The 15906-nt window shown below is 48.6% G+C and overlaps 1 protein-coding gene across 6 annotated transcripts; it reads left to right on the plus strand.

Moving 5' to 3' along the window:
• Positions 1–1753: 1753 nt before the first annotated feature.
• Positions 1754–15793, plus strand: XAF1 (XIAP associated factor 1). Of its 6 annotated transcripts, XM_060133782.1 has the most exons (11): positions 1844–1893; positions 3610–3690; positions 5303–5376; positions 7952–8087; positions 8287–8331; positions 8632–8688; positions 9039–9234; positions 10402–10487; positions 13344–13685; positions 15419–15491; positions 15596–15793. In XM_060133782.1, the coding sequence occupies exons 3-10, from the start codon at positions 5345–5347 to the stop codon at positions 15473–15475; spliced, it is 951 nt and encodes a 316-aa protein (XP_059989765.1). In that variant the 5' UTR covers positions 1844–1893; positions 3610–3690; positions 5303–5344; the 3' UTR covers positions 15476–15491; positions 15596–15793. The 6 variants fall into 6 exon arrangements, with proteins under 6 accessions (XP_059989764.1, XP_059989767.1, XP_059989765.1 ...); XM_060133781.1 differs by lacking the exons at positions 7952–8087; positions 8287–8331 and adding an exon at positions 4873–4986 and having other exon boundaries at positions 1754–1893; XM_060133783.1 differs by lacking the exons at positions 1844–1893; positions 3610–3690 and adding an exon at positions 3722–4986.
• Positions 15794–15906: the final 113 nt, after the last annotated feature.

The following is a 15906-nucleotide window of genomic DNA, read 5'->3' on the forward strand; positions in this document are numbered from 1 at the left end:
AAAGAGCTGAGAATGTGTGGAAACAGACCTCCGAAGGAATGGAAGGGAAAAATACTTGGGACCACAATTGCAGACAGAATGCGATGAAGTTGCTGTTTCTTGCCCATGAGTTTAATGACAAGCTTCCTCCCCTTTGGATGCCAACTAAGCAGGAGCCGGCAGGGCATCCCCTGACTTTGCAGCCCAGCCAGGCCTGGAATCTGCCCCAAACACAATCACAGATATTCCCAAGGCTTGAAGTCCATCCAGAGACTAGTCATTTGATGCAATTGCCTGTGGTCTGAAAAACAAACTCCCACCCAAACATATTGTACCTGGGGAGACTGCAATCTCAATGATCATGTCTCCCAGGACTCAGGCCCACTCTGACCACAGGATCTTTCTAAAGGCGTGACCGACAGAAGTGTGCACAATTCCACCATGTAATTTTTGTCTGGGAGGTAAAATACGTGTGTTGTTACACCATTTTCCTTAGCGTAGCGATCCCTTAAGAGAAGAAAGCCTGACCAAGATCCCTTCTCAAAGTCAACCACGGAAATAACATTTTAATATTCTCTCCTGTCTTCCGTGACCTCGTACAGCTTTCACACACAATTTCTCATTTTATCCTCAAAACAACGCATCGAGGTATGTACTATTATTCCTGCTTCCTGGGCCAGCCTAGAATTTCTGCTTCCCCCTTTCCGTCCTCCCGTTGGAAGGTCACGCTGGGCAATGCAGCCAAGTCACGTCGGAGGGATTAGTTCCCTGTGACACCCCTTCCCCCACTCCCCTGACCCACAGGCCGGACACAAAAGAGGCTGCCGGAAACTCCTGACCGCTGCCAAGCCGGTAGCCGCAGTGCCCTGGAGAGGAATTCTCAGCTCACAACAGAGCATTTCTCATCTAGTTTTTTTATGGGTTTGGGGTTGGGGAGGGGTTGGTGACCAGCCAAAGACGGGTGGCAGAATGATGAAATCAGGCAAGCCCGCAGCACTGATTCATGTCATGGTGGGAACGGGGACAGGCTTTTGTGCCAACCAGAATGTGCCTTGGTTACACACTCCAGTTAAAAATAGTGATGGCTCAGGATCGGCCATGGTGGTCCAAAAGAAATTTTCCTTCGTCTGTAAATATTCTAACTGCTTTCAAAGCAGACATATTTCTGCATTAGTTACAGAATATAAGTTAGCTTTAAAATTCAGAAGGGGGCTTCCCTGGTGGCGCAGCGGTTGAGAATCCGCCTGCCAATGCAGGGGACACGGGTTCGAGCCCTGGTCTGGGAAGATCCCACATGCCGCGGAGCAACTGCGCCCGTGAGCCACAGCTACTGAGCCTGCGCGTCTGGAGCCTGTGTTCCGCAACACGAGAGGCCGCGACAATGAGAGGCCCGCGCACCGCGATGAAGAGTGGTCCCCGCTCGCCGCAACTAGAGAAAGCCCTCACACAGAAATGAAGACCCAATACAGCCTAAATAAATAAATAAATAAATTTATTAAAAAAACAAACAAACAAACCAAAAAAACCAATGCTTTGAGCTCAAACATTAAAAAAAAAAAAAAAATTCAGAAGGAAATGGCTTCCGCTGCTGTTTGGATGGCCCTCGGGTTCTGGGGTGGGGTGGGGTGGAGGTGAGGGTGCAGGGAGATTTCTAACTTCTGCTCTGATTATCTCAGACCCGCACTGTGCACACCCGTTCAGCTCAGCCAGCGTTTACCTGCCCACTACTGCACAGCCCAGGGCTTCACGGCCTACCAGGCACAAGCACGTGGGACCCTCTGGAAGAAGGTGATGAATCAGAAAGAGTCTGATGAAAGAGGTGATGAATCTCAAATCACCTACACCCGTGGTTGGCTGAGGGCAAGTTGGGGCAACGGACAGACAAGCAGCCAACCATAACCAGAGACAGAGGAGGTAGGTCCCGTATCAGTCATAATGTCAGAGTTGGCCTTGAAGAACTTGTGGAATTTTGAGATGTAAGGAAGGGATGGTGCAGGGGTGGGCCAGACCGGGAAGAGGAAACATCTTGGAAGACAATTAGGATGTAGATGAAAAAACTCATGGTCATTTCCAATTCCACCGCCATAGCCCCCATCACTGATCCTTGTGCCCCTGGAACATCTCACCTGTGCAGCCCTCTTTGACATCTCTACCACCCCCTCCATTCTGGGGGATCTCAACAGGAGACAATGTGTGTGAAAGCACAGTTTTTTCCACTGTTGTTGCTATTCATAAAACTGCCTGGAGATAGACAGAAGTGGGAAGCAAAGGTCAGAGGGATTAAAGAATTTGCCCAGGGCTTCCCTGGTGGCGCAGTGGTTGAGAGTCCGCCTGCCGATGCAGGGGACGCGGGTTTGTGCCCCGGTCCGGGAAGATCCCACATGCTGTGGAGCGGCTGGGCCCGTGAGCCATGGCCGCTGATCCTGCGCCTCCAGAGCCTGTGCTCCGCAACGGGAGAGGCCACGACAGTGAGAGGCCCGCGTACCGCAAAAAAAAAAAAAAAAAAAAAAAGAATCTGCCCAGCTGGTGAGGAAGGGAATCAGGAAGTTAACCCGGGTCACCCCCATCCCCACCAGCTGTCAAATAAGGTAGATGTTGTCTGGGTTTATAGACCCCTAAGTGAGATCACCCTGGTTTCAATCCCAGTTCTGACATCACTGTGTGACCTTGAGCAAAGTACTTAACCTCTCTGTGCCTCCATTTCCATTGGTACAAAGCGGGGTAATAATCCTTACACCAGAGCCATCGGGCAGATTAAAAAGGATCCTGCCTGTAAAATATTTAGTATAATGTCTGGAACACAGGAAATGTTTAAGCATTGATTCGCCACTGCTATCTCCTATCACTGATAGTTATTGTCCCCACCCACTGTCTCTCATTCGGTACCTGAATTTTGGAGGCTGGTAGTTGGCTGGAGACCACGTCTGAAGCTTTTCCTTAATCCCACTATCCTCCTCAGAAAAGCTGCTCTCACTCCATTTGCAGACTTCACAAGAATTCTCTCAGCCTGCTTGTGCCATCACTCAATATGGTGCTTTGGAATCCCTCTGTTAGCACAGCTGTGTCTGGGGTCTGGGAAAGCTCTGAGGACCCCGGGGGTGGGAGATGCACATGAGAGAGGGTCTCTCGAGCAAGTGGAGGTGGGGGGTATGTAAGCAGCCTCCCATGCTGTTCCTCTGTCTGGCAGGCCGGCACCCCTTCTCTTCCTGTGTGCTCCCCAGGGCTGGCCCAGACGAAGAGCTTGTCTGCACCTTGGCTTAGATGGGCTTTCTTGCAAGCTCACCCGCCGGGGAACATGAGAGCTGCATGCTCACTGAATCCTAGACCCTCCCGGCCTCACTGCTGGGGCCAGGTCCCCTCCATCCCTGACAGGTTCATCCAGGGACTGGGTCGTAACCAGGAGGAAGTTCGGGGCCTCCTGGGACTTCCACCCACAGATCCCAGCTCTCCTCCTGCAGAAACCCAGCCCCGTCTTTCTTCCATGGTGGGTCCCACACTTCTGGAATCTTGAGTGAAGCTCATGTGCCCCATCCTCTTATTGTTCATATGAGAAGGCAAAGGGCCAAGGCTAGAACTCAGAACCAGCCCTTTCCCCCTGCATCAGTGGCTCCCAACTTCTTTCCACGTTAGAATCACCTGGGACCTTTCAAAAACTCCAAAGTCACAGCCACATGCCAGACCAGGGAAATCACGCTCTCTGGAGTTGGGCAGGTAAGTTTCCCAAGTGATTCCAATATGTGGGCAAGTTTTGGAGCTACCGTCCTTGCAGCCCCAAGAATCCCGATAAATGGCCACACGTCAGGCTAAGTGCCCTGAGTCAGGATTACCCATTACCTCAGTGGTCCCTTTTCGATTGCTGACCTTCTGAACATCAGCAGGGACTTACTCATATATTAGTGAGAAGCTGCTACACATTGAGCAAGTACTGTAGAGTTATGTAGTCGGCATGCTCACTAAAGTTTAAATAAATTAATATGCTTAGACAAATGTGCAAAGCCACAATCAAAATTCTCCAATTATTCACTAATATCTTAATCGTGTTTATAAAAAATAAAGGTGAATATTGAAGCTAATTAAATCTCCTTAAAAATGCCAAGGTGAAGTATATAAAATCCAAATGTCTCTGATGAGGTTGCAATTATTTGCAAATTTTTCAATTCCCACTGAGCGATTAGATAGTTTTATCATTTTTATTTATCTAACTAATTACATCCTGCTTCTCCCCGTGAGAAGAACACAAGTAGACAAACAACTGTTCTATATTCACTTGATCCAATTATGTGTATATAATTTTGGACATGTGTTGCCTTTAGCAGAGTTTGATTTCTTTGAATCTCAAATTTTGGGGTCAATTAGTCCAGTCATTTATAACTGTCTGGGTCCTGGACTCCTTTTGAGTCCACGTACTCTGATGAAAGCAATTTTTCCCACAGTTTCTGGGAGCACCTGGACTCCCAAAGTCCCCCAGGTCCCCAGCTGAGTCCAGAAAAATGAGGAAACAAGCCCAGAGGCTAAAGTGACTCAAGCTGCCAGTCAGTTCCACTCTCAGGATTGGAACTCCCATCTCCCGACCCTCTGGCCATTCTGGGAGAGACAAGCCTAGGGCCTCCTTGCCTGGGTTCAAAGCCTGATTCTTCTGCCTGTTGGCTGGCGATGTGTGTGAGTTATATCACCCCTCAGTGCAGTGGTTTCTGTGTCTGAAGACGTCCTCATTTGCCTGCCCGCTTGTTGTGTTTGCTGTAATTATTTACAAGCGAGAAAAGAGGCGCTCGGGGGATAGGTAGTTGCCCTAGGTCACCAAGCTGCTAAGCGATGTGTCTCCAAAGCCTGTAGTCTTGGCACATACCACGCTGCATCCCCCATTTCTCCCGGCCCTGACCGGGACCGGAGTAGGATGCAGGAAGTCCAGGAGCCACTCTCAAGGAACAGCCTTCAAGTTCAACAGGGCACGCCAGCTCTCTCCCCGGCAGAGCAAGGACCAGCAAGAGGACCAGGAAGGAGAGGGAGGTCAGTGTTTTATGCAAGGGGATGGAGAGACATGCATGCAGTGAGGCCAGCCTGGGTGAGGGGAGGGGCTGCTGCCCAGTGGGAGGCCTGGCCTCTGGCTGCCACCCCAGGGGTCGTAGAAACAGCTGGTGGCAGCACAGGCCGAGGGAGGCGGCAGGGGCTGGCTGGGCTGGCCGAGCTACAGAGGGGCTTCCTGGAGTGTCCAGCCACAGGCACCTTGGAGCAGCCCTGGGCTGAGAAATCTGAAAGCCCCTCCCTTCCCGGGCTGTGGGCCGGGTTGTTGGAACACTTTCAGTTTTGTTTCTCTGCCCTCAAGAACCGAAACTCCTCGAAACAGAAAGACTCCGCAGACCAGAACATGGAGGGAAACTTCCAGGCGTGCAGGAACTGGTAAGAAGTTGCTTTCCCGGCGGCCGACCTGAGGCTGGCTAGTGAGAGGGGCAGACAGGATAAGGCTGTTTCTGAAGTTAAGAGAAAAGGGCCCTTGTACCCAGGAGGGCTAGGGTGGAAGATTTAAACTCAGGAGATGTAGGAAGATGATGAGAGATGGTCAGGGTTGGCTAACATCCCACCCCAGATATTTCAGTCTTTCTGGGACAGTTCTAAAGCCAAACAGCCAGGCTAACTGTCCCTGCTGGGCTATTCGTATTTTTCAGAACTTGGGTCCTAACTTGGAGTTCTGATCATATGCTCTTCACACCAGTCTTAGACAGAAAGGGGCCCACGGAGGTTGTCCGGGACCACACCCGCCCTCACCTTGAGAGGGTGCTGTGGAGCAGGGTGAGGGGATAGAGCAGGAGTCCCAGACCACACGTCTAACTCGGGGAGACCTGGCCCCTTGAAGTACCTCACTCTCGAAGCTCCCTACCTGTGGTGGGAACCAGGGGGATCCCTCCCAGAGAGCTTCCTCCAGGCAGACCCTCCTGGCTGAACCGGCTCAGGAAGAAGAGCTGAAGGGCCAGGCCGGACAGAAGGAGAAAGGGGCCAGGCCGGGCAGAGGGGCAAGAATAGAGGAAGGGAGTGGGAAGCAGCTTTTGTGCCACCTGCTTGGGCTGTGCAGAAGCCGAGACCTTGTTCAGACCAAGCAGAGTGAGGCTCTGGCTACTCCCCTCTGGCCACATCCCATGTGCCCAGGACATGGGCGGGCAGCTCTCATCATCCTTTAGGGCTTTAGAGCTATGGCCACTACGTGTCCTCTCTCCCAAGCTGCCACAAGCAAGAGCTGGTTGAAATGAAAGGAGGAGTATTAAGAAACGCCCTGCCTGGTAACTGGGAGGGTCAGAAGCTTGTGTTTTTTGGGGTCTCCAAGGAGGGTCTCAACCTCTCTGTGGGTCGCACAGGTGAGCCTTAAGGCAGGGAAAGGTAGATGGCTTCTCGTTCTGGGAGACCTGGGAAGCTCTCCCTATGGGGATTCTGAAAGTTGGCATTGCCCTTGCAAGGCTCTGAGTGGGCATGCAGGCCTGGATTTCCAACTGGCTGTGGGCCAAGCAGGGGAGTGCTTGAAAATAGACAAAATATTTGAAAGAATTTGAGATTTGTTATTTCATTTTAAAAACAGCTTTACCAAGGTATAATTGACATAAACTGCATTTATGGTACCTTTTAAAACTATTTATTTTATTTATTTATTTGGTTGCACCAGGTCTTAGTCGAGGCAGGTGGCCTCCTTAGTTGCTGCTCACCGGCTCCTTAGTTGTGGCATGTGAACTCTTAGTTGTGGCATGCATGTGGGATCTAGTTCCCTGACCAGGGGTTGAACCAGGGCCTTCTGCATTGAGAGTGCGGAGTCTTAACCACTGCGCCACCAGGGAACTCCCCGTGGTACACTTTTAAAGTGCGCCATTTGACATGTTTGACATAGATATATACCCATGAAACCATCACCGTGACTACTAAAATTCAATAAGCTATCAAGTTAGGAAGAACAAAAGGGAATTTTATTCAAGCCACGCTGAGAATGATGACCCAGGAAGCAGATTCTCAGAAAGCTCTGAGAACAGTCCCACCAGTTAAAAGTCGAAGGCACAGTCATGTACATTTTTGAGACAAAGGATCATACATAAAAATGACATACTGGGGCTTCCCTGGTGGCGCAGTGGTTGAGAGTCCGCCTGACGACGCATGGGACGCGGGTTCGTGCCCCGGTCCGGGAGGATCCCACATGCAGCGGAGCGGCTGGGCCCGTGAGCCATGGCCGCTGAGCCTGCGCGTCCGGAGCCTGTGCTCCGCAACGGGAGAGGCCACAGCAGTGAGAGGCCCGCGTACCGCAAAAAAAAAAAAAAAAAAAAAAAAAAAAAAGATATACTGATATTTCACAAAAAATTCACCAAGGATACATAGTCCAAGCAAGCACGTACAAAGTGTGCCAAGCAAACAGCGAGTCACGGTCACTAGGACCCCCTACGGGGCTGGGAAAGAACCGTATTCTTTTATGAAGTTCCATTGCTAGCTTCAGAAGAAAGAAAGAAAAAACTGATCTTTACCATCGAGCAGGCACTCCCATCTTTGAGGAGCTCTGGTTAATGTGTAATACAGATGCACACCGTACATTAGGGAGGGAGGAGGCCCAAACAAACACAGAGAGAATTTTATGTTTAATTTTTTCTTGTCCTGCCTTAAAATATAAATTATATTTCAGCAAATCACAATCAAGATGATGAACGTATCCATTCCCCCCAAAAGTTTCCTCCGGCCGCTTTGTAATGTCTGCCTCCCGCCCCTCCTTGCCCGCCCCCTCTCACCCCAGGCAGTAGAAGAGTTTACAGAGCATCCTTACACTTATTTTATGATTTTGCACTGTTCTGATCTAGGACCAACATGGGGAAGGGGGGCAGGTGGTATCGTCATCATATTTTCAGTGCTTGAGGCCTTGAATGATCTTAATCCAGCAGCCGTGGAGACGAAATACGGCTCCATGCTTTATACCATGAAATAAGCCTGTTTTTCCTCCCTCTTGATCCTGCAGCAAAAGAAGCGGGGCCCCTGGCCACTTGGCCCTCCCTGGGGCCCACTCTCTGCTCTTCAAGGTCCTCTGTCCGGAGTGCAAGAAACCGGTCCTACAGGATACGATGGAAGAGCACGGCGGGGGCGGGCACCAGCAGGTGGGGAGGCGGAAGCAGGGGTGGGGGTGGGGGCACCAGGTGGCCAGCCGGAGCCCGGCCCGGCCCGCACTGCAGCCCGTCTCAGGTGGGCACCCCGCTCCCAGCGCCCCCTGTGAAGTGGAAAGCGTAGTTAAATCTGCCTTTCTTATACTGCACTGAGTCAACCCTGGTTTTCCCATCCCCTATCCTTTCCCTACAGGCGAATGGGTCCAGCCAAGGCAAGGGAGTCCCTGTTTCAGGAAAGGTAAAATGTTCCGTCGAGATGTGTCAAGAGGAGAGACAGGAAAGGAGAGCTCTAGAAGGCACTCATGGCCAAGGCTGGTCAAAGGTTAACCTTTCTCTCCTGCTGTTTCTGGAGATACTCAAGCTCAGGCATCCATTTCAACTCAGCGGGTCCCACAGATGCGCCTTGAGCACAGGGCTGGTGCTGCAGGGAGGCGAGGGAACCTGACTCCTGCCCCCAGGCGCTCACAGACCCGCACCTGACACGCACAGCCAGGGCCACTGAGCTGGGTGGGACTCCAGCATCTCCCTCCGTGTTTAGGTGGGGTGCACAGCGTGTCAGCAGAGCCTGCCGAAGCACTTGCTGGAGATTCACGAGGTGAGAGTCAGCTGTGATTTCTTCTCCCAAGCCCAGGAGGAGGGGAAGGGGCCAGTAATAAAGATTCCCCCCCTCCCCCTCCCCCAGCTCTCTCTTCTTGCCCAAGGAGGCCTGGGGCACAATGGGGAACTAGCTCATCACAGGGCCTCCTGCCCCCAGATGCCCATCAGAAGGGCCTGCCATGGTCCACAAGCCCAAGAGAGCTCGTGTTTGCCAAGGAGAGTCCCCCCACCCCCTGGCCTTTCCCACCTGCTTTCTCTTACTGGCTTCAGTCCCCCAGGGAAATAAGCTCATACCCCCAACGCAACTGCAGGCCAGTGACCATGCCCGTCCCGCCTGCTTCCCCGCAGGCCAAGGAATGCCAGGAGCGCCCCGTTGAGTGCCAGTTCTGTGAGCTGGCCGTGCACCTCAACAAGGTGGACATCCACGAGCACCCCTGCGGCAGGCGGACGGAGGTCTGCCCAGACTGCGGCCAGCGCATCGTGCTCCACATGCTGGCCCGGCACAGAGACGAGTGCTGCGGTGAGCAGACCCGGCTCCAGAAAGGTGAGCAGGGGTGGCAAGGGATGTAAGCTCTCAGCAGGACAGGTGACATGTGTGATGACAGATACACGTGTCTCAAATTCATCTGGCTACTCTGGACCACGTACTAGAGTGGCCTTCTTGTGTGTCTGCTGTGGTCTCTAAATGACTGGTCCAGGGACACCAAGACGCCAGGAGCTGCGGGCCTGGGAGCTACACAGATGAGTGCAGAGGCAATGGGGGCCCGACAAAATGGGAGGCTTCCTTGGAACCCCTCAAGCACAATTCCAGCCTGGCAGAGACCCACCTGCATCCTTTTACAGATGAGAAACCTATGCATAGAATGAAACAGGGCTTGCTAGAGGCAGAAACCAGACAGGACATCCAAGTTCCCTGACACCAAATCAGGAGATTTCACCACCATCAGCAGTGGACAGAAGGGATCTAGTTGTAACTCCTGACCTTCGAGCCTATGTGTTGGCCGCCTGGTAGCACTGTGTGTTGTCTTGACCTGGTTACCTCTTCATGAGATGTGTTTACGGAGGACAGCAATATGACAGGTCTTGTGTTCACTGGTTGTTTTAGTAACACAGTAACACATGGAGAGAGCCTAAAATGCTTTGGATGGTAAGTCTCTCCTGGTAAACGATTTTATTAAAATCGCCAAATGAAAAACTGGAGCGCTTGAGATGCGTGGACATTTCCAGCATGGCTGGGCTTCAACACAGCCCACAAACGGCTCTTCAGCACAACTTCACCAACACAACACAACTTCAACAAGACAACACAACACAGCTTCAACACAGTCAACAAAGATGTGTGCAATAACTCCTCGTTTGATCACAGAGCTCAGAGACCGGTGAAATGAAAGAGCAGTCAGACCGGACGGGGCTGGCATCTGTGGTAACGGCTCCTTCTGTCTCCTTAGAAACCAGTCCTGCGCCAGGAAAATGTCTCTTCATCAGGGCTGTGTGCTGCCCCGAGTGCACTTTTGCAGCTTAAAGGAAATGATGTGGGTGATTCCTGCTGTGGGTGGCCTGTGTGGCCAAGGACCCTGGCCGTGCAGGACACTCACGGCAGGCCGGGGACAGTTCATCATCAGGACTGCAGGCCATGTACGCGGTTGTGGGACAGTCGGGCTAGCCATTGTCAAGGGCAATCATTTGTGCTGTTGTTTCCATGCTTTTTCAGGGAAGAGAATTCCAGCTCCTGAAAGCAACATCTGCTGTCATTATTGCAACCAAATGATCCCAGGAAATAAGTATTTCCACCATGTGGTGAGTAGAAATTAGTTATTTTCTAATGGTGCCAATAGCTAGTCCATATTCCAAAAAGAGTGATATGAAAGGTAGATTCTGGGTCCAATTTTACACAGCATGGATAACAGAGGTTCCCATATTTAGTTTTGCTTTGTTCAAAAAGGGATGTTGTGAATTGGTGTAGGCTAATTTAGCACACATCATTGGTCTCCCATCATGCCAGCCCTTCAAGGAGCCTCCCTGACCAGTCCAGCTATCGTTGATCACCTCCAAACATCTTCAGCCTTCAGGGCCTGGCCATGGCAATTTGGTCCTTAACAGGACCTGCCTTATTATTTTCTGTCCCATGCGGGAGTCTTCTCAATTAGACTGGGAGCTCCCTCGAAAAAGTTAACAACTTTCTCCATCTTCCCACAGTGAAACTGGTATCAGGGCTAGGTACCAAAAGGGGGACTCTGTAAAGATGTCACGATGTGATTGATTGATTGATTGCTTTTGCCTGGGCACATTCACAGACTCCTCCCTCCATCACTCCGAGCACGTTTTAGTGCATTAGCCCGTGCCAAGCTGCTCCCTTCTTTTGCAGGATGGAGCATTTTCTTTCTGGGGAAACTTCCTAAGGCTTCTCTCCAAAGAACTCATTTCCTTCTGCTTCGATGGAGCGCTGTTTGTTCTTTCTTTACCCTTCAATTCAGACAAACATGAATATCAGAACTAAAGAGACCCTAGGGATGATCTAGACCTTTTTGTTTATTGTGGGACAATACATATAAAGTTTACCATTAGTGACATTTAGTGCATTTTAATAGGAATACTTGACTTAATAAAGTCTAAATTAATCATATTCCCTACCCTCCTTACAAACAATATATGGATTTGAGAACATGTTGACTCCGATTCTCTTTTCCCGCCTTATATGTAAATGCTATGGAATTTAGTTTCACCTTGTGTTTTTTTTTTTTTTTTTTTTTGCGGTATGCAGGCCTCTCACTGTCGTGGCCTCTCCCGCTGCGGAGCACAGGCTCCGGACACGCAGGCTCAGCGGCCATGGCTCACAGGCCCAGCCGCTCCGCGGCATGTGGGACCCTCCCGGACCGGGGCACGAACCCGTGTCCCCTGCATCGGCAGGCGGACTCTCAACCACTGCGCCACCAGGGAAGCCCCTCACCTTGTTTTCATACTATCCCTCTTTAGTCATTATTATCGTTGTCATTTTATGCAATTCATGCCTGCTTGGATATACTCACACATTCACCTTTCTCTTTGCTCACGTTCTTTCTTAAATCCCAAGCTTTCCGTCTGGGTAGGATTTCTCTCTTCCTGAAATACACGTCTAGGTAGTTCCCTCAGCAAGAAGCTGTGAGGAGTAAATTTTTAGTTGCCTGCACAGGTACTTTTTTCCTGCATTACTGAATGGTAGTTTAACTGGGTGTCCAATTCTACGTTAACCGTTATGTTCTCTTAGCGTTTTGAAGTTTATTCCACCGTCTTCCCACCTCCATGATTGCTGTTGATAAGTCTGCTCTCAGTGTAACTGCCATTCTTTTGTGGATAACCCTTTTTCTTTGGTTGATTTCAAGATCCTCTTTGCCTTTGATCTTCCTGGTTTCACTGCAATGCGTCCAAGAGAAGATTTCTTTTTATTCATCCTGCTTAAAACAATATGCTCAAGTGTGTTTATTTTTTTCTTTCTTCTTCAGAATTTCTCCTGCCCAGATCTAAAGATTTAGTTCTGCCTTAATCAGTTCTGAAAAGTCTCAGCTCTAATCTCTTGGAATCCCCAGTATTCCCTAACCCCTCCATGTTCTCCCAACTCTTTCTGTGGAACATATTAGATGTACATCAGGCCTTCTCGTTCTATCCTCGTGTCCCTTAACCTTTCACATTTTCTCTTCCTCTCTCCTATGTTCTGAATAATTTCCTCAAATCCTATTTTCAAGTTCGTTCTTTCTTGGCCAAATCTAACTTGCTATTTTTAAGCCTATCCATTGAGGTTCAGTGTCTGTATTTTTCATTTCAAGAAGTTCTGTTTATCTCTCTTTCAAATTCACCTACTCTTTTTTTCATAGGGTCATATTCTTTTCTCTTGTTTGAATCATTTTTAATTAATTTATTTTACAGTCTTTCTCCTATAGTTCTGTTATCTGAACTCCTTGGAGACTAATCCTGCTAATGGTTGTGTCTGTGACTCTTACCCAAGGTAGAGTGTTTCCTTGTGTGTACATTTGAGCTTCTATTTGGTGAGACTCTATCTGTGAGAATCCTGTATGACCTAGTTTGGGATTATGTAACCTCCAGAGGGATTTTGTGATTGCTTCTGCCATACATCCCAAATTTTACATGAATTCTTCTGCTTGGGTATTCCCAGAGCATGAGGATTTTGTAAATCTGAACCCCAAATACAAGAATGGCATGAGCCTTGGATTTTGAGTTTTCAGGAGTGTCAGTTTCGCTTCCGCACCCTCAATTTCTAGTCCAAGGTAGACAAGCTCTCTTGCCACTTTCCTTTTCCAATTAGCCGATTCTTTTCTCTTAGCCACCACAGGTTAGCCTTCAAGGTTCCCAGCTTTACGCAGGGAAAGGGGAATCTTACTTCCAATTCCACATCTTGTGTGGATGGGACTCTTCTCTTATCCAAGCTCTTAGATACAAGATTGGCCCCACATCTCCTCCTGAAGTGTCAGCTCATGTGCTTAACAGGTCAGGTCTTCATCCTGGAACACGGAGCTTGCTTGCTTGCAAAGTCAGCTCAGTGAACGTCATATTTTATCCAGCATTTCAGAGTGGGAATATTTCAGGTTATCTTGCCTGTTGTATTGTCCACCATTAAAGCTGAGGTCATTTTAAAATTTGAAGTATGACTCATAATTGCAGGACAGATGCTGTCCAATCTCAGACTCTGTGACATATTCTCCAGTTGGGAAACCAGATATTCCTCCTTCATCCCTTTCAAGTCAGGCTGCTGAAGATCAAACTTCCACAGCAGAGAAAGACGTCCGTCCAAAGACGAAAAATACAAGCAGATTTCGCCTTCTTTCTGAAAAGTCAACGCGGCAAGCACCAAGAGGCACAAACAAAACCACGGATCTGCCTTTGAAGTCTGATGGCAAGCTCAGGGCCTCCTCTCCTGTAGAAGACGAGACAGCCTATGACATTCTGAGGAGGTGTTCTCAGTGTGGCATCGTACTTCCCCTGCCAACCCTAACCCAACATCAGGTACCCAGCCTCCATTCTCTCCTCATCCGGCTGGGAGCCATCTGGACAGTGTTTAAAGAAATCCAAGACCTGCAGGATATTCTCAGACATCTTTATCTCCCCTTTCTCTGTGTGTCCAAATCCATTCTCATAGCACCTATCACCTGGTTATATATGTGCATCATCTCCCACCTCTGAAGGCAGAGCCAGATCTTTCCTCTCTGTATCTCCAGTTCCCAGCCCAGGGAATAACCACAGCAAATGCCCCAAAACTGTGGAGCAAACAAATGGGCGGAGCATACCCAATCTAGCTGTCTAGCTCATAGCGTAGATAAGGCAATCCAGGCCCAGAGATGAGAGCCTTGGTCAAGATACTAAGTCAGTTGGTATCTTACCTCCAGCAGATCAGGATTTGCAGCCTCAAAAGCCTGATTTTTTACATCCTAGATTATTTTCCAATAATAATAAGAATTAGTATGAGGTAGTTAACCATTATGCACCAGTTACAATGCAAAGCTCTTTACAAATGGTTAATCATTATAAAAAACATGCAGGTATTTTATCCCTATCTTACAGATAAGGAAGCCAGACAGAAAGGTTGAGTAGCTTCCCCAGGATTATACAACTAGAGAGTGGCAGAATCCAGCCTAAAATACATGTGTATATAGTTCCAAAGCTTATGCTTTTAAGCCCCAAACAGGATGCCTCACTCAAAAAAAAAAAAAAAAGCTTTCATTATTTGATGTTTTTCAAAATACAAAAGTACTAGATACTACTAAATACTAGATTTTGTTGTAACCAGTTGACATGATACCATACAAACAAATAGAAAGATAAAGCTCATTCTCCCCCACACCCACCCCCGTTCCCCAATCCCACGCCCTGAGATACTAGTTTCAGTATCCTGGTGGGTGTCCTTCCAAAGCTTTAACTCTGTTCACACAAACACGAACAAGCCTCTATGGGGTTTGAATTGTTTTTTCTTTTCCCCTATATATCATCTTCCTATATTCATTACTCTGCCATTTGCCTTTTTCACTGAATATATGATGCACACTCCTTACAAAAAAGTAGACCTAGATCTTGTTTTTTCTAACTTCTTCTCTATATGCACACAGCACCTGATTTTACAAAGCTGAGTGAATTTCATACTTGCTGGGGGTGTAATTAGTGCCATATTTCCTTGCCTCCCACAATTTGAAATTTCCTTCCATACTTCCCTCCATTCTTACATAATAGGGTCGCCGAATTTAGCAAATAAAAATTCATTACTTGGGACAGAAATAACTACAAAATAATTGCATGAGACATACAAAAAAAATTCTTTGTTTCTCTGAAATTAACTGGACATCTTGTATTTTATCTGGCAACTCTGTTGTATAACCACACATACACATTTGGAGTCCAATTATACACATTTCTTTGCATCTTAATGTTATGATTCGTCAATACCCAAGGACATCCCTCCAAGTCAAATGATGTTGCCCCCCCCTTTTTAATGGCATAAGAGTCCATGGTGTGGGTATCCTCTAAACTGTTCATCCACCCGCCTCATGGTGATAGGCCTCCATTAAACATTGTCCCAAGCCTCCCATAGACCCCTCATGGCTCGCTGGGCTCCATACATTTTCTATGCCATCTGTAGCTCAGGGTTCCTGCTCCGGGAACTGGGGATAGGATTGCCCAGAGATATCCTAGGAACTAACACTCCCCCCTTTAAACACACTGAACTTTTTTAATGTCCATTTCTTTAGGAGAAATGCTGGTGGATAGCTTCATTAAAAGGAAAACAAGCGAGAAGTTCCAGCTAGCTTTGGAAAAGAAAAGGTACAACGGATTTAGTTTTTACCCTGGTTTTTCTGCTTGCTTTCTGTGCTAGTCTTTACTTGTGAAAAGAGATGGGTTTTATTCACTGGGTTTCTTTCTTGTAGAAGAAAAGGTTTGGATTCTGTTTTCCTCCTTTTGAGCCGAGATGTTGGTTTCCCCAAGAGCTCCAGATAAACCAGAAGAAAAAAGGGCTCTGACTCTTCTGCCTGAGAATTCTGATCAAGCGTCTAGGCTCCACACAGCCTGGACACCTTAGGGAACCCAGCTTTGTCCCCGAAGAATAAAAAAGCCCTCCCTGAAAACTTGTCCTCCACCTTTTTGTAGATTTTTCATTGGTTTTCCAGGGCCACGGATGGCAGCGGCTAGCACGGCAAGGAAAGGGGAGTGGCAGCAAAGAAGAAAGGGAGAAAGGAAG

This window comes from Lagenorhynchus albirostris, chromosome 20, assembly GCF_949774975.1.
Source record: "Lagenorhynchus albirostris chromosome 20, mLagAlb1.1, whole genome shotgun sequence".
NCBI classification, from domain to species: domain Eukaryota; kingdom Metazoa; phylum Chordata; class Mammalia; order Artiodactyla; family Delphinidae; genus Lagenorhynchus; species Lagenorhynchus albirostris.